A 16,965-nucleotide genomic window follows, 5' to 3' on the forward strand; every position below is an offset into this window, starting at 1 on the left:
AGGGAACAGACCTCCCCATCCTTTGGTTCAGTTGGTTTTAAAGATTAAACCCGCACAGAAGAAAGCACTGTTTACGATTTCTGGAAGACACACTTACATATCTCGTTCTGTTTTACTAAGACTGAGAGCATAACAGCTGTGTCAGGGTTACTACAACGGCCCTTCCGCGTGAGCCCTGAAGATCTGCTAGGAAAATGGAAGTGTTTGGCTCCAGTAGACACTGTCTCACGGCATGTAGGCTATTATTTGTGCCGTTGTACATGTGTTTTAGTGTGTGCTAATGTTCCCACGAGGGTATGCAAATGTGTGTGCATGAATGTGGAGGTCAAAGGTCAAGGCAAGGCGGTTTCCCTCTCTCCTTCTCTCACTTGCAACCATTTTAACCATGTTTTTTCTGACATGAAGTTTCTCAGTAATGCTGAAACTCACCAGGTCAACTCACCTGGCCAGCCAGTGAGCGCAGGGATCTGCTTGTCCCAGTGGTCACCCGACACTGGGGTGATAAGCACCTGTCCCCCATGCCTCGCTTTTATGTAAGTGCGGGGATCCAGACTAAGGTTCTCATGTTCGTACAGTAACTCCTTCAAAAGCTGAGCCCTCTCCAGGCTCCTGGGATTTGTGGCATGACCCGATGACCTTCTGAAGGGGGTATCATTCTCATTGGAGGTTCAAACGGTGATGTTAACTCTCAGCTACTGGAAGAACCATAGAAATGGAGCTAAATGTGATTTAAATAAAAATATGCCAAAATGTGTGAGTATATGTGGACAATTGTATGCCCCTTAGCAAGTCAATCAATGGCGGACCGTATATAACAGCTGAAAATTCACAAATGCGATACAAATCCCTCTCTAGATCCAGAACGGACATTAAAGTTCTCTACTCAGTTGGCCCGTGATACATCACGGTTCACTGGCTTACTCTGTGCTGTCTCCTCTTTTCTCCAAGACATCAGAGCTCGTGGAGGTTCCTGAAGAGGCTGATGGATCAGGAGACGGATCTGACCTCAGGACACGCAGCAACAGTGGTGAGTGGAAGACCAGCCTGCAGGGACCAGAGCACACTCTCGGGCTGCAAGGGCTGAGTCCTTTCCTTTCACACCCCTCTCATTCTCTGATAGCTCTGTTGTGTGGAGAACCAGCCTGCAAGGACTGGAGCACACTCTCAGGGCCTACGGGGCTGAGGCCATTCCTTTCACACCCTTCTCATTCTCGGACAGCTCTAGACTATGACATAGGCAAGAGTCTGTGCTCTTGAAGAAAGGTGGGTGTCCATTCCAGGCAGTTCCAGTGCTCTGAGTCCATTTCCCTCCATGCTGTCTCCTGTGTTCTCAGATCTACAGGCCTGGCCATTGAAAGGCTCAGGAGTTGTTTACAACCCTTCTGTGAATGAGTTTTTCCTCCAGTGACACAGATTAGGTCTGAAAACCTGACCTCTTGTACGTTACTTTGTGCCGCATCGGAGACGGCTGAATCAGGTGGGCAGTGGTGCCAGGCAGAGAGAGTGGGACACATTAAGTCCTTAAAGGAGATGAAGACTCAAATACTGTCATGTGAGAGAGGAAATACCTCAGTGAGTGCTTGCCTTGAAAGTGTAAGGATGTGAGATGGATGTCTAGAATCCACATTAGAAACAGGAAAGGCAGATGGTGCCTGAGGACTCATACATAGCAAAGATTAACCACACCAGCTTCCACAAACACTGGCACACATGTACACTCAAGCCTGCACATCACCTATGCCTGCACACATAAGAACATGTATATGAATGTGCAAGCATGCAACACACACACACACACACACACACACACACACACACACACACACACAACTAGTAGGAATATCAGCTAGGTGGTTACAGCAAAGCCTGGATGTCTCGGCTGGAGCTTCAACTCTCTGAAGATGCCCCTAGCCTTTGGGTGGGTGGAAGATGGGGGTCTGTTTGAACGTTCCAGATAGGATTTTGCTTCACAGCCCCACGGATATGTGGTCAAACACAGAGAGTGATAAATACCCATTAAAGGAGCTAAAAGTAGTCCAGGGCGATTTGGCTCCAGATCTGTAAGAAGTGACTCCACAATCAGAGATTAATCAGTTGATCAGCCTTTTTGAACCTTTTCACACAGGTGTGGCTATTTTTTTCTGGAAACTTCGATTCATGTGTTCTTCACCATCACACAGGAAAATGGGGGAACCTCCAGCTGAGCCCTTAACAGTGTGTAGCAGACACATAGTTAGCAGGCAGAATCGGGCAGAGCCATCCGGGCCCAGGTCTGTCTAGAACTGTGTGCCTACCAACTGGATTTAGCCAGCAGCCCCAGAGGTCAACATCTCACAGGTTAAACCACTAGATACATAACTAAACTTGTACATTCATGTGGCGAGTCTAGCTGCTCATGCTGAGTCTAACCTCCACCGTCACCTCTCCGCTGTCTGTCTGCTTCAGGGGACCTGATGGCCTCCACACTGGACATCTAGGCCTCAGTAAGACTTGCTCTGGGTTTCACTTTGAGAGCATGTGGCCTGAAGGCACTGAATAGCTGCCTTTTACCCAATCTCTAAATTGAAAATATTGACGTCACTAGAAGTTTGAACAGACTAGGCTTAGGTAGACCAACTAGATAGATTCATAATGTCAAAAAGCAGAGTGAAGATAATGGCCACTGTGAGAAAAGAAACAGACACAGGGACCCAGGGTACAAACAAGCAGTTAAAAAAGACAGCAAGGTGGGCTAGAAAGATGGCTCCGTGGTTAAGAGCATTTGTTGTTCTTGAAGAGGACCTGAGGTCAGGTCCCAGCACCCACATCAGGCATCTCACAACTGCCTGTAACTCCATCCCCAGGCGATCCAACATCCTCATCTTTGCTCCAAAGTCACTTGTGCACATGTAAGTACATATACATACATACATGCACAAGTAAAAATAATTTTTGCAATAAAGGGTAAGAGCGTTGCCACATTAAGGAGTCTTGGTCAAGCTGCAGTCCTGCCCATTACTGATCTATTATCTCAGCTTCATTCTGCACAGAGGTCCAGCATGCTGTTAGTTGTTTATTTGATTTTTGCAGGGGCACAGCCTCATCTTCATGGATGATTGTCCTCATCTAAGAGGTCTTCCTGAAGTTCAAGATGACTCATCAGGGAAGGCTAAGGACTTTACCTCTAAGTCTTAACCCAGCCACAGATACAAAACTGAAGGCAGGGAGGCGTCCAGGCTCTCACACTTACTTTTAGTTACCTTGTGGGCCCAAGAGGGGAATCAGCACTTGTTAGCAATTGCAACTTTTAAGTGTAATTTCAGTAACTGTGAATCCATAAGGCTGCTGTGATCTTTGAATAAGATAATGTAATGCCACCCACACACAATAAGTCAGGCTTCATCTCCAGCAAGCTTCTCCAGATAGCTATAGCCTATGAGGCCCAGTCTTTGGAATATGGAACTAATATTGGCTGATATCGGGGTTCCTGGGCACTTTAAGGAGGGTTCTGGATTCTTGAGTCTCCAAACAAAGAACTAAGCAGAGACACATAGCTGCAGTGGACTCTGGGGCAACAGTTTGTTAAGAGAAAGGAAGGGCCAACTGGCCAGAGCAGAGAGCTAGCTCAGGAGCTCAGCAGTGCTTAGCACACAGTAGACTGTGCTTTGCGGGCTCCTTTGCACAGCACGGACCATCTGGCTCAAGCTCTGGTACATGGTGCTACCTACCACCCCATCCTTCATTAGCACCTTAACTCTCCACCCAATGGCCTAGAGATTTTGTGCAGGGCCGAATGGATTTGAGATAGTGTGTCTGCCCCGGTGGCCAGTTTTAATCAGCTTTGGCCAGGGCTTTTCTGGATCTCGTGCTCTGCCCTAGTCTCCAGCTGCAGAACAGGGGCCATAAAACTATCAAATACACAGTGCCTTTTCTTGGTCTGTCCAGCCATCCAATCACATGGACTCTTCCACACCTGTCTCTCTCAGGAAATAGGAACATCACTCAACAAGTTCATTAGGACAAAGTCTTTTGCATTTGGTCTGTCTCCCCCTTCTTCACACACCTCCATATCTAGCCCATCAGCAAATCTTCCCATAGCATCCATCACATGCCTATCACATGACTCTGTCTCAGCCATCCAGGTCTGACTCCATCTACACTAGCCTGTTAGACTCATCCATTTGATAGGTAAGATTTCCCTTAATGGTAGAGAGGTCTTCTCTCACCAACTGCTCTTAACAGAACTATACATTGCAAAGAGATGGACTTGAGAATTATCACTGTGAAGTGTGATTACCAGTAACAAATGCTGCCCAGAGACTCCACTCTACCCACCCACAGATGAGTAGGCCCCATATTATTTGGGACCTTGTTAGAAATGCAGAATTTCAGGCCACCTAGACCTGCTGAGTCCACGTGTACATATGATCTGTGGTATTTGAAAAGTAGGGTTAGAGCACTTGGTTTCTCTCACTACACACACACACACACACACACACACACACACACACACACACGGAGTGTGTGTGTGGGGTGACGTGGTAGCTCACACCTGAAATCCAAATGCTCAGAGATAGGATGATCAGAAGTTCAAGGCCAGCCCAAACTACAGAAGCAGCCCATCTCAATTTTTTTTAAGTAAGAAAAAAGGAAAAGAAAAAAAAATAAAAGTCATAGAAAGAGAAAGATCCATTTATAGCTAGCTATAAACTCTAGCAAGCTTTAGAGGTTTATGTATAACCAACCCCTTTGATCAGCAATAGCTTTCTTCCCAATGCCTTAGCAGCCGGAGGGGGATTAGCTATGCAGCAGTTTGCTCCACACTGTTTTGATTGATCTCAGTCCCTCATCCGTGAAGTCTCTGAGATAATGGGAAGAAAGCACATTGACATACTTTAACTTCCTTAGGGGCCCCTTGATCGTGTCCAGACTATGTGGCCTCTCAGAAGTTTTGTGGAATTGGTCACAACCAGTTCTGAATGGTGTTTCATCATGTCCAAAAAGCGCACATAATTCACATACATGTTATATCTTCCAGTCAAAGGGCATGTCAGATTCTCTGAGAAACATCTCTCTCCAGCCTCCTTAAAAGAGATCTCAGTTGACATCATTACTGCTAAGACTGAAGTCTGCCTTCTCTGTTCTGGGTTGTCCTGGGCAGGTCCGAGTCCTCCTTCCTTTTTTCAGTTCTCCTGGGTCTATCATTATAGACGGGGAGGTGTTGGCTTTCACCTCAGGCTCCCCTGCTAAATACTTCCCTCATGGCAAAACAATATGAAAACTGAGAAGCCATAGGCAATTGTCTGTTTCTGCTCAGAATGCCAGATATCAGCCTTCCCAGCAGCCTTTGGTAGCTGCATTTCACCACAGCCGTATTGATCATGATCCCCTGGAATAGGAACAGGGTTCGGGCAATACACATTCTTACACGTTTTCTTCCAAAAAGACTGAGCTGGTCACATCCACTCAAGGATGTCACAAAGTCCAGTGTTGCCTCAGTTTGCACTTGAGTGAAGAACTTTTGCCCAGAAAGAAAAATAAACCAACTTTGCTATTGAAGATTTACTTTTCTCTTCAGCTAATGTTGTTTCTGGATATCAAATACTAAATTGTCACCAGTGGGGGAGTAAAGAAGAGGAGATGGGGGAGGAACAGAGAGTGAACGGGGGAGTAGGAAAGAGAGGAGAGGTAGAACTTCCCTTCTTGAATTTGCGTCCGAATCCATGTTCCGTGTGTGAGCAAAGCACATAGAAATTTCTCTTTAAAACTGTCAGCTGAGAGAGCAGGTCATAACTTGTGCACAGAGGTAAAGGTAACTCCTGTCTATGGAACTTAAATCAAGAGCTCAAACACTCCCAACAATAAGCTTTCAACAATCATAGTCTAACAATCGCAATTCACCCAACAGGAAAATGTACTGCTCACACACTAGATATACACTGTGTTAGCCAGTGCACCACAGAGCCCACCTGACAACGTGCCGCTGCCAGGGAGAGGTAGCAGGGTCAGTTAATTTAGGGTCAGAGTCCTTGGAGGCACATGTGTCAAAATTATCAAACAGAATTATGTAGCCATTTATGTTTAAAATGTTAAACATAAACTATAAGATCCAATGGGAGAACAAGAAACTATCAAATACGAAAATTTGAAGACAACTCCAGAGAGAGAGCTTCTAGACTATTATAAAGTAGAAATGTGATTGGCGGGTTGAACAGGGTGTTAGACACATCTGAAGAGAGAAGCAGCGTCCAGAAACACAGAGCCAATGAAAATAGTGAATACCCAGGGCAGCAAGGACCTGGAATCTGAGAGAAAGAGAGTAGACAGCTTCAGTGCCCATCCAAGCGACTCTCTAGACGTGCATACAGAGATGGGAGTAAGAGAACATTCAAGAGCATTCTGGCTGAGAACTTACAGAACTGATGGAGGACAGCACTCCTGAGAGCCATCCTTGGGCATCTCTGTGACAGAACAGGGCTGCAAAGGCAGCAAAATGCTGATGAGAATGAGAGGCAGATGATACCCAGAGTGATGAAAATTACACAGAAGCTTATTTCAGATTATAGCTGAAGCTAACAGCAAAATGGCATCTTTAGTATGAAAGAAAGAATAAAGAAAAGGATGGAGAGAGGAAGGGAGGGAGGGAGGAAGGGAGGAGGGAAGGAGGACTCTTAACCTGGAATTACAAATAAAGCAACTGTAGCATCTTAGTTGAGGTTTCTATTGCTGTGAAGAGACACTATGACCATGGCAACTCTTAAAAAGGAAAGTGTTTCATTGGGGAGACTCACAGTTTCAGAGATTCAGTCCATTGTCATCATGGCAGGGAGCATGGCGGCTTGCAGGCAGACATGGTTCAGGAGCTGAGAGTACTTCTATTTTGATTCAGAGGCAACAGGAAGTCATCTGACTGTCACAGTCACACTGAATGATGCTTGAAAAGAGAGACCTCAAAGCCCACCCCACAGGGACGCACTTCCTCCAAGATCATACCTATTCCAACAAGGCCACACCTCCTAATAGTGCCACTCCCTTTGGGGACCATTTTATTTCAAACCACCACACACAGCAAACACTCTGACAAGAAGAAATGAAAAGCAAAGAGAGCAATGGGGCCAGGGAGGTGGACCTGTGAGTAGAATCACTTGCCACTGAAGCCTGGCAACCTCAGGTCAATCCCCAGATCTCACTGTGGATAGAGGACACTGACCTCTAGAAGTTGTTCTCTGGCCTGCACATGCTTGCCACCTTCACACATCATATGCACATGTGATAATAAATAAATGAGAAATAAAATGACAAGCGTATAGTTAAATTTCAACAAACATACATTGACTTCCTAAAAAAAAAAAAAAACATGGTGCTTTTAAAGGTTACCAACAAAACATCTAAAGTTCCAATCTCTAAACAGACCATGGGCATTCAGTGATCCTCATATTGTTTGAAGGAAGCTTAAAAACATTTCACTTTAGATTTTATTAAAATGTGCCTCATTAAAGATCCAAGACAATAACACAAGGTATAGTAAAATAGAGCAAATTTTCCAAACTACGAAAAGTAACAAGAATTGAATGAGTTGAGTGGGAAGGAGGAGCTAACCAATCAGAGAGAACACACTAGGAACTCTACCTGAGGTTATCCTCCATATTCCTTAAACATGCATACACACACACATGCATGCACAGTCACAAAACACACATGCACACACACACACACATGAACATGTATACATACATATCAATAAAAAAGTCAGAAAACAAAATATGATATCCCATCCAAAAGCACTATGGAGATAGCTATAGTAAAGATAAGAGCAGACACCATTAGCTTGCCAGGACAGGGCAATAAATCTTGACTGGATATTAAGGAGAATAAAATTTATAAGCTCTAACAAGTTTGAAGATGGAAGAGAATAGGAATCGAGATGCCATAACCAAAGGGAAATATGACTGAAAAGACCATCACGACCAAACTCTCTGGAAAGCTCAAAACCCTTTTCTAAATGAGCCGATACCAAAATCACTGTACCAATGGCAGAGGGATGGAAATAGAAATTGTGAGTTGTTTCTCATCCTTATAGAAACCGAATCAATATTTAATTTTTTTTCATGACAAAACTACCAAGCCTGGACAACTTCATAGGTAAATTCTACCAAACGATTAAGGAGTAGAAAATTTCCACATTACATAAACTCTCTCTGAGAAGCGAAAGTACAGCAAGGAAGAAGGGCAGACGCATTCTCTAACTTGGTTTACGAGGCTATTACAATACTGACTTCAAAACCAAACAAGGCTGGAGAAAGGAAAATTGCTGGCCGCTCTCTCTTGAATATGGATGAAGAAAGATTCTCATGAGCTGAACCCAGCGATGTACTTCCAAAGGAGACTGCATAACAACTACATCACAATTAGACCAAGGACTCAAATTAGGATCCATAGCTGATAATTCAGTAATGTCACCTGGCAAGTGTCATTCCAAAGAAGACAAACATGGGCGTCACACGTCTGCAAGGTGAAATAGAAAGCAGAAAATGAAAAAGGAAGACCTTTTGTCCACACACAGCGAAGGAAAAATCACTTCAAAGCAGCAAAAATAGCAGCTGTGCAGTGTACCCGGTGGTGCAGTGTACACGGTTCTGCAGTGTACACAGTTCTGCAGTGTACATGGTTCTGCGGTGTACACAGTTGTGCAGTATACACAGTTCTGCAGTACGCATGGTTCTGCAGTGTACACAGTTGTGCAATATACACAGTTCTGCAGTTTACATGGTTCTGCAATGTACACATTTGTGCAGTGTACATGGTTGTGTAACATACATGGTGGTGCAGTATACACAGTTATGCAGTGTACATGGTTCTGCAGTGTACGCAGATGTGCAGTATTCACAGTTGTGCAATGTACACAGTTGTGTAATGTACATGGTTGTGCAGCATACACAGTTGTGTAATGTACACGGTTGTGCAGTACACACGGTTGCACAGTACACACAGTTGTACAATATAGAGACAACTGCCTTACTTTTCTCCTCCTTTCTGCAAATAGGTTTCAGAAACAATTTGGGGAGGGAAGCATGCTGCCCTTGCAGAGGACCTGAGTTCAGTTTCCAGCATCCACCCAACCTAGGTCACCAACACCCATGTAAGATGTTTTACAACCACCTGTAACTCCAGATTTAGGGGATCTGACACTTTGTGGCACTCTTGTGTGTGCACACACACAAACACACACACACAATTTAATGACTAAAAATCTTAGGAAGAAGAAGAAATGGCTTGGGAAAATAGATCTTAAAACTTCCACCACTCCTGGTTATATTCTGCTTTTGACTGTATATCTAGGTAGCTTAAAGTCACTAATAATTTTTTGCATCAGTTTACAGGAATAATACACACTTTGAACTAGAAGATCTGATGGATATTCAATAAAAGACTAAAATAATATGAAATTAAAACTGCATAATCATTCCAAACTAGACACTGTAGACTCACCTGATCCCTTCTTTAGACCCTGTTTACTTGTTTCCATTCAATTACTTACTGCTTTTTTGGAAATAATATAGTTTTACACTTACAGAACCAAATGTTTACACCAGGATTTGAAGAGATGATGCAATACCAGAAAAGGGTGTTTCTTGTCTCTGCCCTGTTTCAACAGGTAAACACCAGGTTAAGTGACCAAATACTTCAGGCAAACTCTAGGACCACTTAACACAACTCAGCAATGCACCATTGAGCACATGGACATACTAAGCATCCTTGTGCTAACAAAACTGTGTCTGTAAACTCTAGAATTATAAATCGAATACCCTGGATATTTAAGACTCCTTAGTAGTTCTGCAGAAGCTCTTGCTTTGAATGTGTTTTTTTATAGACTTTATTGATCTATACATTTTTCTCTGTTCCCCTCCTTTTCTCTCCCCTCCCCTTCAGCCCTCTCCCATGGTCCCCATGCTCTCAATTTACTCAGGAGATCTTGTCTTTTTCTACTTCTCATGTAGATTTTTAACATAGAACTCCTCAGTCTGTGTTAGCAACAGTAGAGATACTGGTGGTGCTTAGTGGGTAAAGGAGCTTACCTCCAAGTCTGACAACCTGGGTTCAGTCCCCAGGCCACACAGGATATAAAGAGAGAATTGACTCTCACTGGCTGTCCTCTGATCTCCAAAGGCACACTGTAGTGTGCAACACACACACACACACACGCACATGCACACACACATACACAAAGTGTAATTTTTACAAAACTAATAAATGAATGAACAGTAGAATCAGGACACCAGTGAACCAAATTATATGGATTTCTGTGGTATGCACCATGTTGTGCTGATAATCTCCTTGCTATTGTAAAGTAAAAGAATGAAGAGTAAATATGTATTCTAAAACAACAAGCCATCCTAATGGTACAATAATTTACAGATCAAACTTACTTTATAAACATGGAACCTTCTGCTTCAATTTACTCTAAGGGATATCCATCTAGTAAGAATGACAAGCTAGCAAGTAAAGCTCACTGGGTTTTTGTAAAGAACTCTGGGCAAGTGTGCTTCTGGACAATGAGAACTCTGGGCAAGTGTGCATCTGGACAGCGAGAATTCTGGGCAAGTGTGCATCTGGACAGCGAGAACTCTGGGCAAGTGTGCACCTGGACAGCGAGAACTCTGGGCAAGTGTGCATCTGGAGAGTGAGAGCTCAGCTAGGGTGCCTTTTGAACAGTGAGAACTGCCATCCATCGTGAGAGGCTGTATTATCAAAGGTGATACCTTCAGACTGGTGCTCCAGCACACATGGAAGAGGATTAGAGTTCAAAACTAAGCTCAAAGAAGATCAGCCAGCAGCCTCAGTATGTTAGAATAAGCAATCAGGGGAATGTTCTGAAGTTTAAAACTAATGATTTAGTCTTCAAAACAGAATATAGACAGCATTAAGAGCATCACAATAGTGAATCTAAAATTCTGGTGTTTCAGAAAGGTTATTCTAATGAACAGACTGTCTTCTCAAGTGATTCCACACAGAGAACAGCCTTTGCCTCTGACAGGACACTCCCAAAGGAGACTGAGTTTCAAGCACACAGTTGGCCAGTGATGGTGGGACTGTATCACTGCGTACACACAGGCTGTGGGTGCCAACTGGGCTTAGAAGGATGCTGCATGAGGAGGCAGGGAAAACGTCTCTGAAAGAAGAATGAAGGTAGAGAGGGAAAGAAGGGGATGGGTAAGAAGCAGCCAGTGATAAGCTCCAGTTCAAGTTCAGGGGAAAATCAAAACTGCCCTTGTTGTGCGTGTCCCCAAACACGGCTATCATCCACACAAAATGTCTGTGCTCTCTTTCCTCCCTCAGTGTTCACATATCCAGAAAACGGCACCGATGACTTCGGAGACCAAGCAAAGACCATAAACCACCAGGTATGTAGAAGTCACAGAACACGGGTCAGGTAAGAGTTTCTGCATCAAACTGCCGATCATCACCTAAGTGGGGGGGCATAGTTTCATGCCAAATTGTCTTAATCATTTGGAGAAAAATGTAACATGTCTGACAATAAGTGCCAGTGAATCGTAATGTGATATCATTTAATAAGATATGATGTCATATAAGATGTGATGTCATATAATAAATAACAGAATAGAGAAGCACAGCATATAAAAGGTGAAAATGAACATTGTATTAATGACATGCACAATTTTCTGTCATATGTTGCTGTAAGTTAAGACATATTTACAATGTGTTAGTCAGCAAATCATATTATGATTACATTGTATGCTGTGCAAGCATGTATTATTATATTAGATATGTCCATTCATATATACATATATAATTGCAGTAGAATCAAGCAATATTGTCCAAGGTACCTGAGCTTTAAATTACAGTGAAATCAAAGGCCTGAGCTGGCTCAGTGGATAAAGGCGCTTGCTGCCAATCCTGCTGACCTGAGTTCAGTCCCTGAAACCCTTCCAGTGGGAGGTCAAGCTGTCCTCTGACCTCCATATGTACACTTTGAAGTATATGCTACACATACAAATAAATAAGTAGAAAAATTAATAGCAAAGTATAAATAAATAAATGCAAAAAATTAATAGCAGGGTTCAAAATGCTTCAACAGTTCATATAAGTCTTGTTTTATGTTCATAAATAGAATATATTGGTTATATTACATTATATAATGTAATCAAGAATATTATGTACTTGTATATATATAATATGTCATTTTATCTTGTGTATTATAAAATATAAATGTATCTCTAGTATTACGATTTTTTTGATCAGATCAGTGATAGCATCTAATATTTATATGACACTACAAAACTCCTTTATAGTCCAATAAATTGAGGACTATAATAAAATGTATCTACCAGGGTTGTGGTGAAGTCCAGTTATGTTAATACAAAAAATAAAATACCAGACAGCTAGTAAGCTATCAAAATTGGCAGCTTTTATTATCATATTTGTCAGATTTCACATTCAGTAGGTTGTGGTTCTATGACCCAGCTACCAGTCCCCTGCCAAAAATCTCTGTCTTCTCCTCACCACAAATGGACTGATTGCCATATGAATGTACGTGCACTCTTTGATGAGCTTATAAACCAACTTTCAACCTGCTGAAAGAAAGTCAGGGTTAGGGGCCCAAAGAGATGGCTCAGGGTTGGGAGCACCTCCTGCCTGACCTGGTCAGGATGACTACTTATGTGATAAAACTCCATGGTTTGCTCGGTCTGCTTTCTTACAGAACCCAGAACCACTTGCCTGGGGGTAGCCTCACCCTCAATGGGCCTGGCTCTCCCCTGTCAATCACTAATTAAGAAATTATCCTACAGGCACGCCTACAGCCTGGTTTTATGGAGGTGTTTTCTGAATTGAGGCTCCCTCTTCTCCAATGACTCTAGCTTGTGTCAGGTTGGCATAAAAATAGCCAGCGCAACTAATTCCCTGCCAACTTAACACAAACACATCACCGTTAAGCCACAACCTTTCCATTTTTATTCAACCCCAAAATCTCACATAAAAAATATAAATAACTTGAAAAGTCCCATTGTCTTTACAAATTCAAATACATTAAAAGTTCACTCCCTTCGAAATATTCAGTCTCTGCAGTTCACAATTAATCAATAAAAAGTTAAAAAAAATTCCAATCTCTTTAAAAATCTAAAATCTCTTTTAAAAGCTCAAAGTCTCTACTGTGGGCTCCCGTGAAAATCAAAATTAAGCTAAATACTTTTTTACTTCAAGAGGGAAGAACCAGGGCACAGTCACAATCTGAATAAAGCAAAGTCAACCTCCAACAGTGTAAATAACTCAATGTCCACCATCTGGGATTCACAGTTGATCTTTCATACTCCTCTGAAGGGCTTGGGTCACTTCTCTGGCTCCTCCCTCTGCAGCATGCATTTCTTGTGTCCTAGACTCAGGCCGGCTTCACTGCACACCAGTTTCTATTGGCCGTCCCATGGTAATGGCATCTCCAAAATTCTGGGGTCCCTTGTGTAACTTGGCTGCAGTTTCACCAAGAGCCTCTCCTGGGCACTCTTCGGGGACTCCAACGCTGCCATAGTGCGAAGCCTTCACTGCTCTCCATGGCCCCTTCACACCTTCAAAACCAGCACCACCTGAATGATTCTTACACTACCAAGTTCAGCTGGCAACATGGGGTACAACCTTGGCAGGCCCAGGAACAAAGCTCTTATGTGCGAACCCCAAGGAAACACTTCCCATAAGATTTCACCTCAGTCATGCTGATTTCTTCTTAACCACCACCAATTTCTCAGCTCCAGCTCACCAGCATCCAATGTCCCAGTAAAACAAAGGTTTTATGCCAGAGGTCCTGGTATCTGGTTAATCCCAGCTGATTCTGCAGCCCCGGCTAACAAGAACCACAGATTCTTAGCTCAAAATAGCAAATGGCCCTGACAGAGTCATTGAAGCAAGCCCTCAAACTTCTCTCTAAAGGCTTGCGATCCTGGCCTCCATTGTCTGCACTGCTTCAACATTCTTATCTTCCACACTCCCACAGAACAGCTCACCAAGTTTTGAACACCCAGTGGTTTTTCCGGACCAAAGTTAGAAATTCCTCCCACTATCCTCCCAAAAACACATGGTCAGGTCTGTCACAGCATCTCCACATCCTGGTACCAATTTCTGTCCAACCAGTTAGGGCTCCTGTTGCTGTGATAAAGCACCATGACCAAAGCAACTTGGAGAGGAAAGGGTTTACCTGGCTTCCCTTCCTTCCACATTACTGTACATCATGGAAAGAAGTCAGGGTAGGAACTCCGAGGGGCAGGAACCTGAAGGTAGGAGCTGATGCCGAGGCCGTGGAGGGTGCTGCTTACAAGCTTGCTCCTCGTGTCTTGCTCAGACTTCTTTCTTATAGAACCCAGAACCACTTGTCCAGGGGCAGCACCACCCACAGCGGGCCAGGCCTTCCAATGTCAACCACTCAGTAAGAAAATGCACTGCTGGGCAGTGGTGGTGCATACCTTTAACTCCAGCACTCAGGAATAAACAAATGAATAAATCTCTTTATAAATGTCTATTTGAGGAAGCAAAATCTATTTTATACCTGCTTGTATGTCTCTTTTTTTTTCCCAGAGAAAATGTTTTCACTTGGGGCAGGGGAGATGGTTCTAGTAAAGTTCTTACCACCCAGTCCTGAGGACCAGGGTTCAGATCCCTATCACCCACATAATAGCCAGGCAGTCATGAAGGCTCACTTGTCTTTCCAGCTCAGAAGACAGAAACATGGAATTTGCAGAGCTAGCTGATGAGAGAAATTCGCTATATCTGCAATCCCAGGGTTTGATTGAGAGGCCCTAACTCAGGGAATAGAGTAAAACGTGATTAGAATGAGTCCTGACATAAGCCTGCACCCACACGCGTGAGCCCCACATACTCATAGCACACACATGCACACTTGAAATAGAAAAGACAGGAAGAAAATATTCCCATTTCTGACAGTTTTCATGAAGAAGTATGTCAAAGAAAAAAACATCACCTGAATAAAATGACTAATTCTGACACATTTCAAACATTTCAAATAGCTTGTAGTGGCATTTAACTCCAAAATTCAAAGTAAGCTAAAAAGCTGGATGTGGAGGCGCAGGCCTTTAATCCCAGTACTAGAGAGGCAGAGGCAGGTGGATCTGAGTTCAAGGTCAGCCTGGTCTACAGAGTGAATTCCAAGGAAGCAGGAGCTATGTAGAGATACCCTGTCTCAATCAATCAATCAATTAATCAATAGCAAACTAAGGTTATGAGAGAGGCCTTAGTAACAGCCATCAGTTTTGGCTGATGGGAGCGGCACATGTACACTCTGTGACAGCCATGTCTTCGCATCCATCTTCTTTCCTTCCTATCTCAATTTTGTTCTATCATTTTTTATCTTCTCTGGCAGGGACCTCCTTCCAAAGACCCACTACAGATGAACACCTATGTTGCCTTGTACAGATTTGTACCCCAGGAGAATGAAGACTTGGAAATGAGGTAAAAAAAAATAAATTATAAAGTTAAAATTAAATGAATGAAAGACAATTTTAAAGTGGTTACTTTTCTATATAAAAAAGAAAAATGCAGGGACAGTGAAGTGACTGAGCAAGGAGAAGCAAGTCTTCGGGCCTGAGTTCAAGCCCCGAATCTGCAGTAAGAGGAGAAAACTAACTCCCAAGGGAAGTTCTCTGACCTCCACATGCACACTGTGGCATGCACACACACACACACACACACACACACACACACACACACACACACACACACACACACATGTACGTGCACACAAACACACACACATGCACATACATATGCACACATACTCCCATATGCACATATACACACACACGTACACATACACACTGTTTTTATGTATCTGCCCACCTGTGGGGCTAACATGTGAGCAGCTTGCTGGGCTCTGTCCCAACTGTCTTATTCATCCGGTCTGTGGGGAAGCCGAGGAGTGCGCATCTATAACTAGTCTGAAGGTGGTGCTGATGTTGGTCTGGGGACCACACTTTGCAAAGCACTTCTCTGGTTCATGTCCCATGGGATGTGAGAGTTTCTGTGAAGGGTTAGCTTTGAATGTACTTGATGTTCAGTGGAGTCTAATAGGTAATCGAAAGGTTTATTTAATCCTCAAGTTAGCACTGATGGAAGAGTTGAGCTCCGACAGTCAGGGTCAATCTCCTGCTTCCTGCCTCAGCTCAGCTTTGCTTGAATCTGCCTTCAAGTGATGCTTGGACCTTCTTAGAACAGTGTCAGGGTCTGCAAACTGGCTTCTCTTTTTTATTCAAATGAAGACATAAGGATCCTGTTATAGGTGAAGATTGGAGCCCGAAAGAGCATCCTCTGGGACTCCCAGGTGCTTATGTCACTAAACAATAAATTGGACAGGAACACATAGTGGCAGAGAGAATGTATTGCAGAAGAAAAAAGAAAAAAACAAACAAACAGCAAAAACTACCTTCCAGGATATAGTGAACCAGAGGTGCAGTGAAGTTTCCATGGAACCTGTGCCTGACAGATTGGCTTCATTTTTAGGACCTTCATGTATGGCATGCTTCTCTTTTTCTATTTCTCCATGTATGCCCATGTCAGCCTTGGCACAAAGATGCTCCAGTTTGGTTTCTTCATGCTTATTTTAACTTTATTCTCCACCATACACTGCTGCCACGATGGTTTTGAGTTTTCCCCATCACTTGGTTAACTTGCTGGGATGAACTCATTGTTCGGGGTGTAAGCTTTGCCCAATTAGTCCTAGAATGCTGGGGGAGGATATGGCATTTTCAGGTGATCTCTGTTTCATTAGAGACAGTCCAAACCTCTGAGCCATTGTCTCTCTGGCCTCATGACTGCTATGGGACCTTCAGGAGATGGCCTGCAGTTGGCTATCTACTGATGGAGATGAGACTGGCAATTGTGCAATATACTGAGTTCCTTGAGATTGCCATTTGGGAGTGTAGACTTCCCCATGAGGATGGCTCAACTGGTAAAGTGCTTGTGTTGCAA

General features: G+C 43.4%; 1 protein-coding gene across 2 annotated transcripts in view; it reads left to right on the top strand.

Annotated features, from left to right (window-relative positions):
* The window catches only part of Stac (SH3 and cysteine rich domain), a 120,005-nt gene that overhangs the window by 81,820 nt on the left and 21,220 nt on the right, over nt 1-16,965 (top strand). For both annotated transcript variants that reach the window (XM_048424052.3, XM_048424053.3), the window contains 3 exons: nt 949-1,027; nt 11,317-11,381; nt 15,362-15,450. In XM_048424052.3, the coding sequence (XP_048280009.2) occupies nt 949-1,027; nt 11,317-11,381; nt 15,362-15,450 (233 nt within the window). The remainder of the gene's footprint in view (nt 1-948; nt 1,028-11,316; nt 11,382-15,361; nt 15,451-16,965) is intronic.

Source organism: Myodes glareolus, chromosome 4 (assembly GCF_982192425.1).
Source record: "Myodes glareolus chromosome 4, mMyoGla1.1, whole genome shotgun sequence".
Taxonomy (NCBI): domain Eukaryota; kingdom Metazoa; phylum Chordata; class Mammalia; order Rodentia; family Cricetidae; genus Myodes; species Myodes glareolus.